The sequence below is a fragment of the Oreochromis niloticus genome, linkage group LG1, assembly GCF_001858045.2.
Source record: "Oreochromis niloticus isolate F11D_XX linkage group LG1, O_niloticus_UMD_NMBU, whole genome shotgun sequence".
Lineage (NCBI taxonomy): Eukaryota > Metazoa > Chordata > Actinopteri > Cichliformes > Cichlidae > Oreochromis > Oreochromis niloticus.
Window position 1 is genome coordinate 23,436,355 of NC_031965.2, and position 22,857 is coordinate 23,459,211.

Here is a 22,857-nt window from a genome sequence, read left to right on the forward strand (position 1 = left end):
GTGAGTGTAATGAGGCAGAGCTATCACGTGCCCTGCAAAATTAGTGTATTTGTGGTGGGCAGGGAATGTCAGGAATCACCCAAGAAGGATGCAGGGTCCATCCGGTCAACTCTCACTGCATACATTTGGCTTTCTCCTTTTCTCTCACTCTCATAAGTACTCAGGGCTATAGCTATAGATGGTGTGTGTGTGTTTGTGGTGCGTGCACAGAGCAAAAGATGCAGCCGAGATAATGATAAAAGAATCTGGAGCCGATAAAGTTGATCAACAGCCAAAAGAAGGAAAATAAAGCCTTTAACCAAAGTCACAGGCTGTCTGTGTGCGTGCACATGTTAAATAGAGAGGTGAAAGAGTTAGTGGTCTATATGTGTCACTTTCTTACCTTGTAGTTTTTAGAAATCAGGCTCACATCTGTTTCTGTCTGCCAATCCCAAGCAAGACACTCCTCATCTCACAACAGTCTCTAGAAACTATGTTTGTAACGCAAAACACGATGGTAGCCAATCAGAGAAGAGCATTCAGCTGATGACAGAGATTTCACAGGACATGAGTAATCTGAATATTTAGACCAGCCAAGTATTTGTGTGCGTGCTAGAATGCAGGTGTGTAAACTAAGTGCAGATTCCCAGCGGTGACAATTCTGTTTTGCATTAAAAAAAAAAGCACACACACACATACACACATGCTAAAAAGTGAGTTACAGTGGCACCAATACAGACAGACAATAAGATGTGAATCAGCAGAGGGAGCGTGTATAAGTTTGCAAATGACTCATCGATAGCTGTGGTGTTACTTTGAAAGACAGAGAGTCAGTGTAAAAGTGGAGACAGGGACGTAATTGTTGTGGAGCCTGAGCAAAACCACACAAATATGCTGTATTATGCACAAAAGCAAAGCTTTCGCACACAAATGCCAGACAGATGAAAAAGGGAGCAAGATGTCCAGTGTAGCCAGATGATGGAGAGAGAGCGAGAGAGAGGGAGAGAGAGAGAGAGAGTGGTGTTATGAGTGAGATGAGTAAATCCAGACTCCATCATCAAACAGATGTTAAATCACAGATGTGATTCTGTCACTGTAAACACACATTTTTTGCTCAAGGAAACTGATATCGCTCATGTTCATCTGTTTAAATGCTCTGCAATCTTATACAGTTCCTCAGCTGGTGCTCCCCACAAAAGAACATTCAACAGGCTGAGACTCACCTCGGAGGAGAGAGGAGAAATAAGTGGTAGTGGTGGTGGTTGGGGTCCTGTGTTTAAAGGGTAAGGGTTAATGCTGTCATAAAGACACACAAGATGAAAAGCACAGGCACTAGACCAACCAAGAGACACGTTTGACAGAGTTAAATAAGTGAAAGTGAATTTATATTGTAGAGTGAACTAACAGGAGTGTGAGGGGAAAAATCATTGACTGTGACACTGATGTGTCAAGTGCACCTCTTGACTTCCATCTGCAGCAGCTTAGAGTTACTTACAGGTGCAGTAATGATACATTACTGGTTTCATTTACAGGGCAGTGAGTAACACTCTGCACACACCTTTACTGTAACGATCAGCAACTCGGTCCTCACAATGAACACGATCCCCCCCCCAAAAAGACTTCAAGTTTTCTACACAGGTGGGGGACAGTGAAAAACAAATCGTTTTGCACAGTGTTGAAACGTCAAGTGACCGGCCAGCTGGGATCCGGTTCCTGTACAGTAAAAGTTTCAGTGTCTTTGTAGCTCCCTACACCTTCTGTCCTGTAAGGAACAATGGATACAATAAAAAAGCCCCTCACTCAAAACAGCCCGCAGCACCCGGACCCGGCACCATCCCTTTAAAATAAGCAGCAAAGAGCTATTTAAACAGGGCCAGGTTACAGCCCCTCATAAAACAAATACACACAGGAATAATTGTATCAACACAGCAACCTGGCAGGGTAAGAAAAAAAAAAGTTTCTCTGTGGGGGGTACTAGGACGCAATGCTGAAGAGTAGTTAGGTGGTGTTGAGGGGTGGTGTGTGGAAACGGGTGGGATGGAAGAGGAAAAAAGGGGGGGAGGAAAAAAAACAGGTCCCACAGAGCTACCGTGCAGGCGCCAGCAAAGACAGCGAGGGTGGAAAGGCGGGGAGGAGAGAGGGAAGGAGGGGGAGAAAGACCCTGGTGAAACTCTCAACAGATGCGTGAAGCCCTTGTCAGCATTCCTGCTAGGTAACGCAAGGTCAGGAGCAAGCAGGAAGACAATATGAGGACTATTTGGGCTCCCTGAGCGCCAGATGTGTTTTAATAAGACGGCTGCCCTCCTAGCTAATAAGGTCAGCCTCTGGCTCCAGCCAGACGAGCAAACAAGTAGACTCTTGGCAGGAATTCAGCTCCAGCTTGGCACAGCCTCCCTCCCTGCTTCCTGCCTCGCTCTCTCACTCATTCACTCACTCTCTCTCACAAGCTCTGAGAGATCGATGGAAGCCGACTCTCTCTCTCTCTCTCTCCCTCGCTCTCTTTCTCTCCTTCTGTGCGGGTCTGCATGACTCATTCCGTTTCATACACCCGCCTTTTATTAGACACTTCCTTTTTTTCTCTGAGGGAAGAGGGAGAACTACTGCCTAAAAACTGGAGCCTTTGAGAACATCTGTGCTTGACTCATGCACTGAACACACGCACACCCACACACATAAGGCTGCATAAATACACACACTCAAACAAGTATAAACACACGATTTATACCAGTTCACCTACTGAGTGGTTCACACTGACTACCTTTTACAACCAAAAATGAAAAAAAAAGCAACTCGCCTAATGCTGATACATAAGTAATGAGAAGCTAAAATTAGTTATAAAAATAAACAGTGGGCCAATAAATCTGACTCCTCCAGAGGGGAAAATAAAGACGCGGCACCGGCGCCAGAAAAGATTGGCTTGCTCTGCACTGAAAGGGAGACAGAGGAGGTGAAGAATGAGGAGGTGGAGGAGGAAGATTTAGAGTTTAGAATGAGAATGAAGGAGGGAAAAAAACAAAGATATAAAGATCCAGAGCCAGAATGAAGAGTCCTGGCAGCTTGGTTGGAGGTGTAAGCAAGCTCCTGCCACTTCATGGAGCGCTAAAAGAAGACCATTCTCAAAGTGAAGGGCAAAATATTCAACAAGTAAAGCAGTAGGAGAAAAAGCGATGGAGGGAACAAAGTGGAAACTTTCAAAAGTAACAACACAAACAAAGTGTTGAGTAATTTTACTTTGATTAAACACACACAGAGAAATCTGAATGTAAGAAATGATTGCACACTCACTGCACTACACGACAGCCTCCCAGCTCCCTATTATGCACTAAGGTCAAGTTGACATCATCTTGGCCTCACACAAAAATCACCCCATCAAAGGCAGACCCTCTCGTAATGGTGCCTGCAGTTTTCAAATATTTACGTCAAGGCTGAGCCACTCAATGCCACACACACAGGGAAAAATCTGCTCCTGCATACACATCACACCCCCACTCTCACCTATACGTCCTAGTGACACACACCAGGTGGACACACATGATAAGCTAGCAGATTAATGGAAATCGTGCAAAAAATGTTAACACATTTTTTACTGACAGTGTGACTGACTCTAAAAAAGCCAATAATGTCAGTGTATTGTCGTGCTGAGAGACTTTCAATTCAAGGTAGACTCTACAATAATACATACAGAGAAAAACCCAACAATCATATGACCCCTATGAGCAAGCACTCTGGCGACAGTGGGAAGGAAAAACCCCTGACAGAGGTTTCGGGGGGGCAGCCATCTGCCATGACTGCTTGGGGTAAGAGAAGGGAGACAGGATAAGACTTTGATACGAGGAGTTTCACATTTAACCTATTATTCGACATGAGCGACGACAAAGATACGCTTGGTAATCTTCACAAAGAAATTACTGTAATTATAATTTGGTTGTGTCAAACGGCGCTGTAAAAAAATTAAGCGAAACATGTGAATTCACATTTTCCGGCTCGTCTATTCTATTACCGGTAAGTGAGGCTGGTGTACCTCCATAAAACAGGAAGCACCTCATAATGTAGTGAATAAATCTGCAGCATATGCCAATTTGCAATCTTTTTGCCTATCTGTAGTTAAACAGAACCTATATTGTTTTCACAAGGAAAAGATTAGCTTCATATCACGAGTCCTCGGCTGTGGTCATGTGTCCTGTTTGTCCATTTGTCTGTGTTTATTGGACATGAGGTTGAGGAGAAGACGACCATCCATCACTGGGTTAGAAAAGGTTTCTGTTCCAGGGGTTAGACCTTCCTGTTTTAAAGCCAGCAGACAGGGAACATTTGGCTAGGTGTAATTCAATATGACCTCGTCACAGTGAGTTTGAGGTTACAAGGTCAGCAGGCCTTATCATTCAGCAGCAGGCCCTGTTTCTGCTACACACAGATCCCCGCAAGTCACTGACTCAGACCCACACACATGTACAAACACATATGTCTGTGTTCCCACGGTTGCAGCAGGTCTAATGGTTGATGTATAGCAGCTTGTAAAGCGGGATTGTCAGTCGGTTTTAACAGCCTATCACAGAGATCCAAAAGGACCACAGCCATGCATGTAGGCCCAGACCACTGACCGGCTCAGCAACACTCCATAAAACCAGCTCTGAGTCCAGGCACACTTACTCAGCCAAGTACAGGAAAACAACAGAGAGAAAAAAATAGCTTTGATCTGCACTGACAGATACTCAAGATGTTCTACCATTCAAAATGCTCCGATGATCGTGAACATAAACTGGAAAGCTCATACTCTTTTTCATACACAATTGCAACCTTATCCAGCCCTATCCACACCTATGATAGTATTTTTAAAACTGTACCTTTATCCCTGCGTTTTCATCTTTTTTCCACAAACAGTTAAAGGTCATTGAAAACGTAGCTTTCCAAGTACTTCAAATGTTTGCAGTGTAAACATATAGACAGGGGAAGGGTTTATCTATTATTTACTGCTTCTCATTGGCCAACTTGACTTTGGATTAAAGTTACATCTCTGCCTGTTTGTTTGATTCTTGCTCTTAACAGCATGCTTCAATTTTGTTTTGTGCTTGTGTGGAGGAAACAAATTTTGGAGAACAAAGAAGGGACAAAGGAAAAAAAATATGCTTGTGCACGTTTGAACTAGACCTTATACACAACTCTGGACGACTCTGACACCTGTGGAGCCGTGCATCGTGGGAGCTCATTCAAGGCCTGCACTGAGTCCAACACTGAGGACACATGTTTCACATTGAGCTAAAGTCAAACAGCATCTGATCACTGTTCAGCCAGCGTCAGTCTGTCTGAGGCTCTGGTCTGCAGAAATTGCTGTGCTTATTGCTCTCATCAGGCAGACCAACAGGTGGACAACAACTGGCTCACAGAGAAGCCCACCTGGTCTGGATCCAACAGAGTATGTTATATACACAAAATAGCGAGGACATGAATAATAAAATAAACTATCTTTAAAAGATGCAGAATCCACTTGAAAAACACTAGAGTTTTGCTTACATCACACCACATTCATATATTTCATTTACGTGTCTGGAGGGGATCTATGAGTAATTCACTGTTCCTGTTTGTGCACCAAACCCCCAACGCCTAAATCCTATAGTGCATTGGATAAAAGCAACTCAATTCAGTTCAGTTTTATTTATATAGCTCCAAATCACAGCTGCAGTTACCTCAAGGTGCTTTATACTGTAAGGTAAAGATCCTACAATAACAAAGCAGATAATTATTTCAATTAAAAAGAAAGAAATGCAAAAAGGATTTGGTGTCAGCATGTGCCAAGTTGTTAAATGCTGGCCTAATGAAATTTTAGAATAAAGACATAATAAATAAACTCTCCCTCAGTATATATCCAAGTTACAATGCTGATTTAAAAATATATGCCACACAAAGGCAATAAATTGACACAAGCACAATTAAGGAATGAGTCTGATAAGAGGCACCTCTGTGTCAAGTGAGTATAATCTTGACAGATAAATCTTCATTAGCAGGTTGCTAATCTACCTGACCTGTGACCTGCTGTGACCTCGCTCTCCTCTGAGGGTATCAAGGAGCACAGCTGTGGGAAGATATGGTGCGTACAAAGACTTTGATCTTTATTACTCTTCCTCTCCTTTTGTCATTCCTGCTCGATATGACCTGTTCATATTTGAGTGGGTTTTAAAATCAAATGCCTGCAGTAGCACACAAAAATGTTATGTGTTGGCTGTAGTAGCACTTGAGGGCACCAATATGTCATTTTAAGTTATAGATAACATCAGTGAGTCAGTTTGTGTGTTATAACAATGTGGTATGCTAATCAACTGGAAAGCACTTTGGTGAAAAATGACTTGAAAACGAGCCCCCACTGTAGCGAGAACTACCACACAAGTGGTTTTAACTCCTTTGGCAGGTATTTATATGGGTCTCTCTGTGGAGGGATATTGTCAACATGCAGGATACAGTTGCAAAGTTTTACCAAAGATGCATGTGCTCTGAGAACTCATTGCTGGTACAGCTGGCGTCCCCTTGCAAGTCTGTATTTTAAGCATCATTTCATTTTAAAATAATGATCTAAAAGCATATTAAATTGATTCCCCTGTTCACAGCTGCATGTTTATTTGTTGTAATCTGAAGAGACATAGATTAAAGAGTCGCAAATGAGCTGAAAGACATGTTTTATAACCATTAAAGCCAGAAACATCAAATAACTGCCAGAAAATTCTAAGTGTGTTTGTTGGTCACTCTGACAATTTTTATAAATAATGAATTTAGTATATTCAATATATTTGCTTAAAATGTGTTGTGCAGATTATCTAGGGGGGAAAAAAATCACACTGATGATGTAGAAATCTCAAAACCTCAAATAGGACACGTTAGATATTAAGGGTTGAATAGCTGGGCAGTGTTATCATTATCATTATTATTATTATTATTATTATTATTTTCTTTTAAGATATTGTTCAGGTAAAATAAAACAGTTGCACATATTTCTCTACTCTTTTACAGAGTTACTAGTAGCTCTCCTGGCATTTGGACATATTAATTATCGCCTTTTCTTAGCAGAGGACTTCGTACTTCTCTATAATTTGTACCAATTATGAAACCCATAATACAAGACAACACACAACTGTTCTGCATGTAGAATAACACCACCAGGAATGCAAACATATGATTGTTATCCTTAACAAACTCTGCAGGCTTACACGGCACAGATAGCATTCAGCTGTGTCTCTGACCTGAAGCCACAACAGGCAGCGAGAATGACTTATGTTTAGAGGAAATAAAGTTCTGAGCCAAATCTCAATGACCCCGACAGCTTCACACAATTAGTCATACATACATATACACATTACTCATACTTATACACTCACAAGGCTCACCCTGCCTCCACAGTTTGTGTGTATGCATGACTTCAATAGCCACCTTCTTCGTACTCTCGCTGAACTGGAGAAGGTTACAGGTTACAGACCATATGAGAACGCAACAAAGAGAACAGAAACACTTCAGTTCAACAGATGTGTATATATAATCAAAGAAACCAATTAATTATATGATCCACAAAAGCAAAGTAAAAGGACATTATCATGCTGAAACGGAAAATAAATGCATAGAATAAAAATATGCATTTTTCTGTGAAAATGTTAAAAAAATATTTATTTTTAAAACAGAAAAAGGTATAGAATAATGCTGATGAAAAAAATAAGCACTTAGCAGATGTCACAAATCTACACAAATCCTGACAGTCTGACAAAGTCTGTAATGGTCTAGAGCAGTGGTCCCCAACCCCCGGGCCACGGACCGGAGTCGTTTGGTACCGGGCCGCGAGAGTTGAGGCTCGTGTGTGAAATTTATGGTTTTCATCATTATTTTTTATCGTTTTTTTTCGTTAACTCTGTATTTCCCCGTGTGTTATGAATATATCATCTTTTTTTTGGTACCAGTACTGGTTTTATTTTGTTGTATTTATCCGCAACATCTTAAAGGGTGGTCCGTGAAAATATTGTCGGACATAAAATGGTTGGGGACAGCTGGAGTTAATCTTTAAGATCCACAAATAAGTAAATGTAGAGATATAATAGATATTATATAATTCTTATTTTTATGCCCAACTAAAAAACCAAGACACTATACATATAGTATGTACAAACATAAGCAAAACAACATACATGCAAATAAACCTAACTGAAGTTCACTAAATAGGTCACTTGGTAAAATGGTAAGTAGGAGGTCAATTAAGTTCTTTTTTTTTTTTTTTTAGAAATGTAGTCAACATTTCTTACTGGATGAAAACATGTAAAGCTGTCTTCCATACAAGGACCTGGACTCAACTTTGTGGTTGATTGAGTGAAAAAAAACACAAAGCCCTTCAGTAGATAAGTGCTGATTTTAAGTTTAAAAAGTTTATACATTTTGCAGCTTTGCACACTAACTCATTCTTAAAAAATGCTCCAAAAATGTGTCTCTTTGCCTGACTAATGTCTGCTGCCTGATTTAATTATAATGCCCTTAAATTTTGTCACTTAACTCTGTGTCTAAAAGAGATTGACAGAGGAAAGTAAAGGACCAGAGACAGACAAAGAAGAAAAAGTGATGCTGATGTGTGGACAGTGAGGTCATCAGTTATCACCGTGGTGACCTGAAGTGATGCGAGAGAACTTGTCATCACCTTTGCAAGCAGACACGAAGCGCTTGAACCAGAGAGACAGAAGAAAAGCCCATGTGTGGAAATCTTAAAATGAAAAAAAAAAAATCCAACTGGACTTCATAAATCATCTACACATGGTATAGTTGTGTGTTTCTCTGCATATGCGCCTCTGTTGGTGTTTATGCTCCAGAGATCCATCTCTCTTCTACATGCAAAGTTTCAGTCATATGGTTGTGTTCAGAAGATCACCACCAGAATGGACACCTCTTCAGTCTTGAATGCCCCCTCCTGAGGTGTGAGCTCATGTCTGCACCAGGGATGTTGCCAAAAGAGCACAGAAGCACGCACAACGTAGAGTCTGTGCATGTGTGTGCACGTGTGTGTGTGTGTGTGTAAATGTGCATATGTATGTAAGCATGTGTGTGAAACAGATGGGAGGAAAGAGAGAAATTAGAGAGGGGTAAAAGAAGAGTAGCGACAGAAAGTCTGCAAGAGCATGTGTGTTTCTGTGTGTGTGTGTTGGACTGAGGGGGCTGTGAGGAGTAAGAGGCGGCGGGAGGGGGAGGGGGGGTAGAAAAGGGAGAGGGGGAGTGGTGTGGTTAGGCATCCAGAGTCAGTGAACATTTTTCTGGCAAGCTTTCTCTATGCTCCTGGCTGCTTGCCCGGCTCTGAAGCAAACTTAAACAAACTCCTGTTGCAGCCATCTGCTGGGCCCGCGGGATAAATCACAGCACTGCTCCGCTCTGTACTGCTCAGCCGCACCACTATCAGGTTACTGTGTTAGCGGCCTCACACACACACACACACACACACACACGCACACAGGCACACACTCACTGACTGTTAGGCATGCAGGAACACATTACAGTTCTCCCTCTCATCCACGCACACACACAGACACACTGAGTAACGCGTCAGCCTGGAGCCAGGGCCTGCCATGGGGCTCACACCACCAGGAGAAGCCAGCAACATGTGGCCCTGCTAATACCACAGGGAGAGATGAAGAGGAGGACGGAGGTGGGGAGAGAAACAAAGAGTGGAGAAAGGGGAGGGGGGGGTTGTTGAGAAAGAAAGTAGATGAATGAGGTGAAGGGGATGAGGGAGAGAAGGAGAAAGATGGACAGAGGACACAGCTGGAAGAACAAGAATAAGGAAAAAGAAAGGGGAAAAAAGACAACCTTTGACACCCAAGTCAAGCCAAGTGCTATTTTTATAGCCCCCTGTAGAAGAGGGGAACATGAATACATCTAGTACCCCTCTGCCTCTGTGAGCTTTCATAACAAGTTAAGCCTTTTATAATGGCGACTATCTGAGGATGATGGTTTCCACATCATACTCGTCGCAATGCTTATGGTAAAGGTTTCTCTAACGTAATACTTGCCATCTTTTCCAATTGTTTGTGTTATGGCTCCTCTTAAGAAATGTTCTGACTCAATAGCATTGTCAATAAATCCTGACATGAGTCTGTAATGATGCAGCTCTACATGAAGAGGTTTTCAGATCATTTGACAGCTCAAATCTGCTTTGGTGGCTTACCACTCTGGCTCCTTCACTGTGGCCTTGAAAGTAAGCTCTGCACATCAGCCATGACTAGCACATCGCTCCACATCGCACACAGCTCTTGACCATGTGGGATATGCCACTGACCGAGCTGGCAGGTTGCATGTTAGGATAATACTAGCCTCGCAGCCTTGGATTAGGTTAGATATGCTTTCAGTAAGTCATAGACATGACCAGCAGTGGTAAACTGCCACGTGAAACCTATATTAATAACATGTCAACAGTGCAAATGGCATGCTTGAAAGAGATAGCGGGCAAAAAGTAACAAATAAATAATGACAGGCCTTCTGGAAGTGTCTGTGGTATCTATCTGTCAGACAGATGCAGAAACTGTATCAGTTTATTTCTGACTCATAGCCTGGTCACGTCAGTGTGGGGAAAATTCACCCATGGAAACTATTCACAAAGTCTCCTGACTATGCCTGTATGTTTGTGTGTGTCCATGCATGTGTGTTTGTGTTTCTGTGACTGTCCACTTAACGGTATGTTAAGTAAAGGTAGGTGGAAGTTTACATCACCTTTCCTTGTTTGCATGATGCTCTGGATAACTAGAGGTAACTCAATCTCAATCCAAACCAAAGGTCAAATGTTGCCACTTTCCTCAGTAAGTTTTTTTAAACAGGCACTGCCTAAAATTGTAGCAGTACCACAATTGTGCGATCACTTCAGCATTACTACTTTGATGTACAGTGCAGAGATCAGATAATACTAAATGTGGCAAGGCTAGTCTGTATAGTCTGGATTCTTCCAGACGCGCAAAAGTCTCTGGCTTCATGGGAGGCTCAGTCCAAAGCTCCCTCTCCGTCTCCTTCTTCCCAGCTGTCCTGAAGCTGGCAGGACAAGCTGAGTATGTGTGAGACCAGGTGGCTGAGCGGCATGTGTGGGGGTGCTGGTGAAGGAGGTCACGGCCAGCACTTGGGGATGCTTGCAGGAGGAGGGAGTAATCTAAGAAGGGAATGTCATCCTCAGCCAAAATAAGCTCCCAGAAGATCACCAGTAATGTTAATCTTTATCTCTTCATTGGTCGGCTGACAGAAAGAGGTGAAGCGATCTGGCAATTGGTTGGTCAGAGCCGGGAGTCAGAGCCCCTGTTTGCTGAGCGGAGGGGAAGAGGGTGTGTAGTATATTTAGTCCACTCTTTAGTCTCCAGCTGACATCTTCAGTTGTCCTGACAGCAGGGTAAGGTTGAATCTTCTCTCGCTCTTCACCCCATTAAAAATATCAGCAGGGCAGCAGGGCAAGAGCAAAGTGGGAAATGAAGGGGAAGAGCCAAAGAATGAAAAATCACATTTAGGCGGACCTTCACCAACACTTGGGAGGTCTAAAAGACCAAGACTAATGACTAGCACTTAATAGCAATGAATAATATCCAGTCAACTGAGAGCACAAGTTACATGTTAAATGTCTGGCAAGGAAATACGTCTGCTATTAGCTACTGTGCTGCCACACACACACACACACACACACACACACACACACACACACACTCCAGTTGCATCCAGGTGCAAAACCACCCACACGCACATACACACACACACACACACAGAGTGCACACATGCACAGCTGTGGCACAATCCAGCTGCCTTTGCCAACACAAGAGCGAACACCTGCCATTGCTCCCAACCACCTGGTAGACACACGTGTGCGCAAAGACACGCATTCACACATGCTTGCAGCTGTTCAGTATGTAAATGATCAGAAACATTACTCTTTGTGTATATGTAAGTGTTAGTCTGTGATTGTGGGTGAATGTATGTCATGGTTAGAGCGCAGCTGGTAGAGAGGGTTGAGCTATAGTTGCATTGCACTGTCCTCTATAATTACCACAGTCAAACCAGGTTTACTACTGTATCGTGCCCATATCTAAGTCTGGCACAGGACGACTGCCTTTATAGCCTAACCACTCTTAAACATTGCAACGCCAAGCAAGCAACACTGAAGAATTTTTTTTAAAAAAAGGCCCATGTGAACTGGAGGAGCAGTATATGACAAACAGATTTACAGTATTTACACATTTGAACAGGCCTTAAAAAGTCATAGAAAAAAATAAAAAGCGACAAACAGCTTTCTTAGGTTGAAAAAAAATGAAATACAGGTGCCAAAATTCGACAAAAAATGGTTTAAATAGGTTAAACAGAAACAGTCCCTATTATTTACAGTTTTTTCTGAATGCTTAAACCCTAACTGTGATTCTTATAGCACAATTTCTAAAACTATTAATACTTATAGCAAAACCACTCACTGAGTTTGCAAAACTAAAAGCACAAACACTGCTTTGCACTCAGTTTGCCATTTTGTAACACACACTTTGCAAACCTGTAGCTACAATCCACTGCACAGCACTCTTTTTGCAGAACTGTAAACACAACTCACTCCTTTACACTCAATTTCCAAATGATCAACACACTCCTAGCAAAACTATACACATTTAAGGCCATTATTTATGCTATTTTGCCAACTGTCTGGCACACTGTCACGTGTGAAAACTTTTTTAGATAATTAGTTCACTTTGCAATCAGCCTAAGCACTATAATGCAGGTAAGCTCTGTGTGTGGAGTACAGTGGAGGGAGCAGGAAGAGTGAGAAGTAGAGGAGGCCGAGGAAGAGGACGTGGAGGTGAAGAAGTAGGATGAAGAGGACGACAAGGACAAGGAGGAGCAAGAGGAGGATGAGGAGCGGGGAGAGGAGGACGAGGAGCGGGGAGAGGAAGGGTAAGAAGAGTAAGAAATAGAATTGCTGATGACATCAGAGCTACAATAGTGGACCATGTAATCAACCATGGAGTGACCCTGAGGGAAGCTGGCCAACGGGTTCAGCCTAACTTGAGCCGCTACACTGTAGAAAGCATCATAAGGACATTTTGAAATGAGAATCGGTTAGTACAGTCACTCTGCACTAAGACTTGTAGCACTGCCATATGCCAATGAGAAACACAACAATACCATAGATGTAAAAATACTGAAATTGTTGCTTTACAGAATTGCTAGACGACCAGATGCTGGGAGCAGAGGAAGAATGTTCACTGCAGACCAAGAAACCCATATAGTCAATATGGCGATTGCAAATAATCCTATACTTGGAAATAAACACTTGTGTTTGTTTTGATGTGTGTGAATAAACACCAGTACTTGAAGTTTGGATTCGTCTATGCTTACGGCTCTATGACAAAAGTATGACCTCAAACTGACATAGCCTACCTTGTGCACAGAGAAAGCAAAAGCCAGGTGTGTTTTTTATTCTTACTACCATCAGTGTGTAGTTGGTGCATTGTGTGCTTATTAATATGATGGCTTGTGTTAACTGTTGGATACAAAAATACCATTTTTACAAAGGTGTGTAGAGTTCAGCAAGGGTTATTCGCTTTTACAAGAAAACTACAATGTTTTGCTGATTTGGTGAAGAGTTTTCTTATTTGTGTGTAGAGTTTTGCAAAAATAGCCAATATTTACAAAAAATGTGCTCAAGCCATCAGAAAAAACTGTAATCACGTGTTCTCACACAACTTTTATACAAAGGTAACAGTCGCATCACTTGAGGCAATTTATTCCTCTGGAGTTTTAAAAGATTTATGGAACACTTTGTACTTCCTATGATTTATAAACAGATTCTGGTGAGTGAAATCAGCAGCTTTCCCCCTTAAGCTGATCTAAAACATATTTAAGGCTTTAACAGAGACATCTTTAGGGGAGCACGTTTTGTCGATTGACATTTGTATATAACAAATGAGAAAATTATTAACACTAATACAACTTTAAATACATCTGTGCATGGAATTTAATGATCATGTCGTACACTCCACAGACTCAAAAGGGCAAAGTGATCAAGATACGCTGAACAATGAAGCAGAAGCAAAATTCCCACATACCTGATCATAGCTGAGAAAAGCACACAAGCTTATATTGACACTGTAAACCCACTTTGGTGACTTAATTTCCAACATCCTCTTGTCTAGTCCACTTTATTCCTGCATTAGTTTTGATAAGTAAAACTGGTAATTCATTTTTAAACCAATCCCATTTGGTACACAGATGGGGCTACCAGCCTGTACTTTCATGTATATGATCAACAGGAATGACAAATTAGCTCTACAACCTCTAATCTTTACTGCTGATCTTGCTAAAGGTTCCCAGTTGCATTGTAACTCGCACAGTTTCTTACTGATTTTCAGTATTTTGATCCTCTGCAGCAGCGCTGCTTTCTTTCCATCTCTTTGCGTTTCCTGAACCTCAAATCAAACTGCATAAAAACAACTTTACTCATGTGAAAAACCTTTCTCTCCGAGAGCAACATGAAACAGTGAAAAAAATAATTTGCATTCAATTTTCTCAATAACTATAATCGAAGTCTAAATGACTATAATCAGGGCTTGTTAAAGTAAGTACAACATTAGGCTAACAAGTGACAGAATATATTTAAGGGTGCATAAAAAATAGAGAGGCTTTCCGAAATGGATTGCTCACAAAATTGATCTACAACTCATCTAGACTGATTTGGATGAAGCTCAGACAACATTTATGAGTAGTCAATGCAGAAATCCTTGCAATTCCAAAAGGTTCACAAACATTTGCTCTTAGCGGTGTATAGGTTTGTGGTTTTGAGGATGAGACATAAAAGGTAAGACATGAAACACTGGAACACCTCAATCTCATCTACTCCATGTATGATCTGATCTGTCCAGTCAGATATGGGCAAGAATGCAGCACTGGGTAAAGGCTAGCGGGAAGAGACTCAGTAAAGCTTTGAAAGCTAAATCAAAATCCACCTCCAGCAGCTTTGAAATTAAGCCTCTCAAATCCCAGAGGATCCCAGGTGAAACGCAAGGCTGTCCGTCAAACTGCACTGCTAGCAGAGGACAGAACCACAGCTGCAGAAACTTTACACAATCCACGCAACATGACTGGGTTTGAACAAACACATGCACACTCAAAGACACTTTGTTCCACACAGGCAAGGACTATGTAAAACACTCTGCGGTTAGCGCGCTGTAATGTTTCCTTTCATGAAGATATTTTAAGAATCCCTTTTTTCCGATTTTCTTCTGGCTGCAATTTAAATCCAATTAACCCGCTCACCTTCTCTCAGCCTCCAATTCTACTTTTTTCAAATACTTCCAATAATTCATCCACAGTTAACATCACATCTAAATTTAATGTTGGAGTCACTCTTTCATTAAGCTATAAATCTTCCCTGGTGAAACTGTCAAGATGCTGATGTGTTTTTACCGTGACAGTGAGAATGTAACATTCATCTTTTTTTAAGCTAAACACACAATACTTCCTGTAAACACACAGTAAACCACAGAAGCACCTTAAATACCACACTACTGCTTACACACGAAGCAATTGAGTGATTTGAGATGTAGAAATCTGTCTCTGCCCTCGGAGCGGATCACCAGTAACAATCCACCCAAAACAGCCTCCAGCATACCGCCACTCAAATATAAACGTCATGTGGATATCCCGACAGAAAGATCGATCATGCACATTTTATCAGTGTGTCTAGCTAGCTATTATTTTATTTGCTGTGTCAATCCTTTATGTCATTGTGCAAACACTAGACACACCAATAGTTGCAGGGAGACAGTGGGTTTAGCTAAAAGCTTCACATTTTGAGAGCTACACCATCTGTGGGAGGACACCCTGTTCTTCTTCTTCTTCTTCTTGAAGATGAAAATGGTACTTTATGACTTCATGGCTGCATGTTTGTAGTTGTTGCCAAGCAGTAGAGTGATCAAATGTGCAGTTATTGTGCGATTTGGAAAGGAAAACTACTGTGACCATCTACTTAATTGATTTTGTAGGTTTACCCCATACATTTGAGTAATTAAATACATGTAAGGTAAACAAACGTAAAGAAAACTGAACGTGCAATTTAATGCATCATTTGGACATCAATATGATTTTAAGGAAGAGAGCTGCACTTAACTAACCCATCAAGCAACTACTTAAACTACTTAAAAACACACATTTGTATGTATAGCCACTGATTCACAACAGCAGTCGTCTCAACAAACCATCAGGTAAACGATTACTTGTACAAAATTCTGCTCTCTCTGGAAACAGAGCGCATACAGGTACATTTAAAATTGTGCTGTTCGGCTTCAACCACAAAAAGTCATGTATGTAGAAAAAGAGCAGCATTTTTAATAAAAAACAAAATGCACCTTGTTGATTTTTAGCATGCATTAGTAAATATACTGTCGTGCTGTTGTGCGGTCTTATAAAGTGAATTGCTTCTGTTTTTCAGTCTAGTCTATGGGGTGCACAAAATAAGAGCACACTGCAGCACAGCACACTTTAACAGCACTACAAACTAACTCATTCAAAATTGACCAGAGCTGAAAAAACACTCATCTGAAAGAGTTTAATCAGAAAATAAACATTATGGCTTTCTTCTTTTCCCCCTAATAAACAGTGTAAAAAATAGCTGTGGAGTAACACTGAGGAAAATGCAGTTTGAAAAATCTGTTTGCGATAGAGGGTTATATACTTTCAATCAGTTTAAGATTTATATTTTGAAAAAGAAAAAGTGTTTGTCCAGGCATTTCCCAAACCACTGAATAAAACTGTAAACCGTTTGCGAAATGCAGCTCAGCGGACATCTGTCTCACTGAGTGCGAGTGGAAGATCTGCTGACCAGCTGCCCCTCCCCAGTCGCAGGCTGGAAGTCTATACTTATGCACCTGTCAAAGGTTAACATGTTGGACCTGTCAAAGGTCGTGTCCAACATACTAATTAAACACACAGTAGCACAACACAGAACATGATAACGACCCATTACTTACGTTTGCCAGTATATCTGCATATAACATTCTGGCTCTTATTTCATGTGTTAATCTGTATCTCGCAAAACAAGCAAATATATATTTCAACAATCTGACACTTCATATTGCAGTTATAAATATGTATAAGAAAAGAATAGAATAGAATAGAATAGAATAGAATAGAATAGAATAGTGTTTATATTTATACAGCCACTTTTACCAAACACACTGCACTAAGGGGAACCAGATGGGCACTCCCTCCTGACAGCCGAAATCCCTGCGATGACAGATCCTCTCAAGCATACAGCATGACACTAGAGGACAAAGCACCTGTTCCCCCTGCGGCTCTCTTGCACAGCCCCTTCCCCACAGAAACACTGGCACTTTCTCAGCCATGAGGTCATTGCCTCACACAGGCCAAAACTGGCTGTGCCACCTGCAAAGATCCCAATCCAAAATGATCACCCAAACCTCTGCTCACGCTGCCACTGTTCTCATGTAGCCAACCTTATGATCCACTCGCCTTAGTGGAGAGAAAACCCTGTCCCATAATTACACTATATCACACTATATATATCTGGAGTATCCCCTCTCATGTGACTGTTATGAGCTCATCTAGCTCACATGTGAATGCTTAGACAAAGAATAAAGACTTTGGTTTTAGCAAAAGGCAGTATGGACTGTGCAGTACAACTTTATCACTCACAATTTGAGTGCCTACCAATATGATCCAAATCCATCCTTTTTTCCCCTCATTTAAACAACTAAGCTGTTAATAACACATTTCTATAGACACACGTCTGAACTCCAGATGTTTAACTAACCATGGCGGGATTTTCCAAGCATCATCTGGGTTACTAATGACACATCTTTCTTTACAGCATGTGACTCAAAATTTTGTTATGCATTTGCATGTTAGTTCAGGATAATGAAGTGCATTAGATTGTTGGCTGTTTTCTTTTTTTTGTGACACCGATACTAACTGTCACCTAGAACTTCTTTACAGAGAACAGGGAGATATTAGATAGACAGCTCCAATCGGAGTGTGAATAGCATCCACAGATGTTCTTCACATGTCCTGTGTGGCCAGTGTGTCAGTGCTTGTTTGCAAGACAGATCTGTTCATAGAGCAAGCTGGCTGTCTCCTCAGCTCTTCATTAACACATCACTATCTTTGATTTACCCACACTGGTCCCCTATACAACCACACGGTCAGAAAATTTGCTGTTGATCATCTGGTAAAATTAAATTTTGCTATCAATTTGTGGACCACTTGTGCAAAGAGTTTATTGCATCGAAATTACTTCTTACGATACAAGGTTATTTGTCGTTAAACCAGCAGATTAATGCACAGTATCTTTACACAGAACATGCTGCCAGATTACCCTAATATGGGAAGAATCTGGGTAAAAATGTCACAACGCATGAATGAATGCGGGTCTGGGAAAGTACCAGCTTGGTTTGTACAGAGTGCTTTCAGTGCTTAGGTAGAATAGAAGCGCGCTATATAAGAACCATTTACTTTGCTACCTACTTTAGCGAAGATCAATGCCAATATCTGTGTATACATTTACTGTAAATATGAATAGGTAGACCAATGAAACAAATCAATTTAAAAAGAGAAAGACGTTAATGAACAATTTCTTCACCTCACTCTATTTTTTTTTAGTATCTAAATGGACTAATAAAAGTAAAACTGAACTTTAATTGTACAAATTCCTGTTGGTGACAGACTGCTAATTCGATTCTAAAGATGGTGAAGAAAATTAAGTATATACATAAAGTACCACAAACCTGATTAGAAGTGCTGGCTTCTTTTTTCTTCATAAATCTCTTGAGAATTTTTATTATTATTGCCCATAAAGACTTTCTTTACAGTAAATTCCTTCAAAATGCTCCTGGGTGAATGAGCTCAAATCAAAATAAACTATTCAGGTGAGACCACCTGAAAAAATCCAAAAAACAAAAAACAAAAAAGCAAATACAGGACTGTTTTTGTCACCATAGCTTTCCTCTGTTCTTTATAGAAGTGAAATATCTGAGTGCTTTCAGTCTCCACTTACTGAGACATTCAAACAAAACTACTGTTGTTCCCAATTCAGAGTACATCATTGCACTAAACTTCAAGGACTTTCAGTGATATTAATGTATTTAACATAATTATTTCCCTGCAGTTCTTTATCACGCCTTTTAATTTGACTCAGAGGTTGCATTAGGACAAACACAGTATGCACTGACAGCTCAAATCCCAGCATACTCAAGTCAATCCAAATCCCAGCATATTGGGTTTTGGAATGAACAGAGCAGAATTTAAAACAGTAGGAAAAAAAGAATATGACTGTGCCATCTCTCAAACAGCTTTTTTTTCCTTCTTACCTTATGTCTAGACTGTGGCGGCGTTGATTCGTGTTCTTTCCTCTCCCCATCTGAGGCTCCGGGCTCCAGCCTAGCCCTGTCCTGCTGCATGCTCTGTCCCACCTGCACCATTGCCTTACATTCCTTACATGAGCCAATCACCAACCTCCTGCCATCATCCACAAGGAGCATTCGTGTGCTGCGAGGTGCATATAAGAACACAGGTAGTCTGGCCACAGTAACAGCGCACAGCCTACCTTGCCTGCGCTGCTCCTGCCTGCAGAAGAAGCACACAAAAACCTCACAGCTGTACTGGCGTGCCCAGGGTGAACTGGGTGGTTGGGGGTTGGCACTGGATGAGCTAGAGGTAGAAGGGGTGGGCTGACCTAGACCTTTGCTCTCGTGCTGGGCCCACTGAGCATGCAGGTCATGGTAGCAAAGCTTACAGGCTGACACCAGACCTGTGGCATCAACTGGCTTGGCATGAGGTGCAGGAGGATGGACGGTGAGAAATGGAAAGAAAGGTTCCCTCTCACCACAGCGACCAGGTGGGTTAACATGTAGCTGGTACTCTCCCCCTGCACACAGCTCAGCTCCACACAGGTAGCACACTGACATGGAGGTGCTGGGATGTGAGGCCACCCCTGTTTGAGGGTGGGCTGATCCAGAGACATCGATAGACATGGCAGCATGGTACCTGACAAGGAATGAGCTGACAGAGGTGATGAGGTCTTCACTGAGGCTAAGTCGATACGCACTCCAGATCTCCTCCAGGATAAAATGGCACTGTGGACAGCAGTGCACACGGCCGTTCCTCACTCCCTGTGCATTAGGGGGGCAAGGCAACATATTAATGAAAGGAAAGTACATCACGCCACGGGATTTGCCAACCCCTGCCTGTGCATATGCTACTCTCATGTCTCCTCTACACTCCTGTCCACAAAGGAAGCAGGCCTCGTGGGAAGCCTTAGGTTCAGGTATGCATTCCATGGGCCCTGAGGATTTTCCCTCCTGCTGAGGAAACTGGGAAGAATGAAGTCCAGTTGTGGTCTGGTTGAGGGGGACTACATACAAACGCTGAAGGACAGGCACATCAGCCAGCTGAAAGCTCTGCCACTGCTGCAAGAGAGAGGTGTGACAGCTGCCACAGACAAAGGTTATACCTGCTGGACTAATAGGTATTGCATTATGGGGTGGGGAGTGAAGCCACAGGAAGGGAAAGAAGGGCTCACCCTGTGCCCTCTCTTGTTTCTGAACACTGACTTTAAAACGCCCATCATGTCTGAGCCCAGCGCCACAGATGTAGCACACACACTCTTCTGGACTGGAGTTTGCAGTGTGGTGTGGCTGATCTGCCACAGGTCTACGTTGTGTTGTGCGGTCTGTTTTGCGGTCATACGATTCCCTGTCGTCATCGCTTGTAATGTTAATCTCATCTTCAGAGTTGTCAGAGTTATTCTCCCTGGGAGGAGCCATGTTACATTTAGAGATGACAGCAGCGGTGCCAGCAGAAGACGCAGAAGTGCTGGAGTTCTCCTCGCCTTTTCCCTGGTACAGCAGCGATGGATGCTTGGAAGGAGCACAGCTGCTGTCGGCTACACGCTGGATCTGATGCGACTCCACATGTCTGACATTCTCCTCCTCCAGCCACCGCCTGTTGCGCATAATGACCCCGTTGTCTTGCACAGGTGTGTCAGAGAGCGAGCTGTCATAGCATCGCCGGGGGAATCTCTCCTGGGATTTTGCCAAAGATTCTGGTGATTGACAGACATTGTTCATAATTTTAGCACCGCGCCTCGCCGTCAGAGCACTCTCCGCTTTTGGCGATCCCTGCGCCCTATAAACACCCACCGGGTAACGCACTGCCCGCTGTGTATCTGGGCTGTTTTTAATACCGATGCCATTGTTCTTCCTGCTGCTGTCTCTGGGCGATTTTCCAGATGCTCTCACAAACTTGTCTTTGCCCACACCGACTCTGTAGGCAAAATCCATCTCCTGATCTGAAATGTTCTCGTTTTCTGAAAAAGAAGAGAAATCAGACTCTGCGCCCCCGTCGTAGTTTTGGCTACTGACACTGATCCTCCTCTCCAGATCATAGGAGATGTTCCACTCCTGTGGGACCCGACGAGAGTCGCACTGGTACGGACGTTTCAGCCAGTACATGCGCTTCTCAATGGGTGTCCTGCTCCGCTCGAAAGAGTTCCACTGCTCCGTTAGAAAGCAGTGACATACAGCGCACACCAGTACATGACCATCTGGGCTCACTTCACACGCACCCGGGGCTGGCTCCTGATTTTGGAGAAACGGGAAAAAGGGGATCCTCTCTTTTTGATATGCCACTTGTAACCTTAATTCCTTCCCCGGTGTAACTCCGCTTCCACATATAAAACAGTGAACAAGTCCCCCCAATCCATTCCGATCAGTCCTGGAAATGTTACCGGGCAATGTGCTGTCTTCACCGGGCATAGCTGCAGCCATGAGTCGGTGTTTCCGAGATAAGGGTGCCAATTCCTGGTCACGGGGGGAGTTCATTGTTTCACAACATGTAAGGCTAAGCTACATGGCATAACGTCAACAACACACTCATATTCGTGATGCACACTTGTGCCCAAGTCAGAGAAACCATGCAGTCAATTTCTGTTCAAGTTACTCACTGAGTGATAAGATAGATGATAGTCCATTGAAACGACAGCGTGCGGCAAAAAAACCGTTAACTGTTATTTTTCAAGCAAAACATCCATAAAACATCCCAGTAGTCCTTGTTATCTGAAGACTGTAGTCCACATTATTGCACTCGGCATCCGTGGGTATGACAGAAGAACAACTTGGAATCACTGTCCGCCTCTCCTGCAAACTTTCCTGCCTGCGCCATGTAACTTTGGCTGCTAACTCGCTCACACTGTACACAGCGCCATCCTCAATTCATGGGACCCGCTTCGACACCCCAAAGGAAACCTCCACCCCCTGTCAGCCCCAGTAATAATTTTACAGAGAGCACACATTCCTTCAGTAGCTGCCCATGCGTCAAAGTACTGACCATGCACAGGATGTCCACAGTTTACAGGGGGCGTGCATCAGCCCGACGATCAGGCTCCTTCGTGGATCACCTGTGAGCAAAACCTCAAAAATCCATTAGGGAAACGGTGTAGGATAAACTTTCCATGAACACTTTTTTTTTTTCATCGATGCACAAAGGTGAATATTTATTTTTCCAAAAGCAGACTTCTGTTAATTTAATTACGCATAGAAATTCATGGATTTTTTTAAATATTTATTTTAATGTATTCGAATTAATAGAGTAAGAGACTGTATAAAACTGATTTTTCCAGAAGCGTACTCTATTTACATATATCAACAAATTAGTGGAAATTATTTCCCAGTAAGTTTTCAGTGTTATTTAGAATTTAGACTACATTATTTGGTGATTTTTAATGTTTCTTTACTGGGTGGAATGAAAAGTAGGAGAGTCATACAGTTATTCTTTTATGACAAGTATGCAAGCCCTTTTGCTTTCATATCAAAATAATTCTGAACTCCTAGACTACGATTAATAATAATAATT

General features: G+C 42.3%; 1 protein-coding gene across 1 annotated transcript in view; it reads right to left on the minus strand.

Moving 5' to 3' along the window:
* gse1b (Gse1 coiled-coil protein b) overlaps nucleotides 1-22,333 on the minus strand; it is a 163,459-nt gene extending 141,126 nt beyond the window's left edge. Inside the window, exon 1 of the mRNA XM_005467129.4 lies at nucleotides 19,317-22,333. Coding sequence (XP_005467186.1) covers nucleotides 19,317-21,827 — 2,511 coding nt within the window. The 5' untranslated portion in view covers nucleotides 21,828-22,333. The remainder of the gene's footprint in view (nucleotides 1-19,316) is intronic.
* Nucleotides 22,334-22,857: the final 524 nt, after the last annotated feature.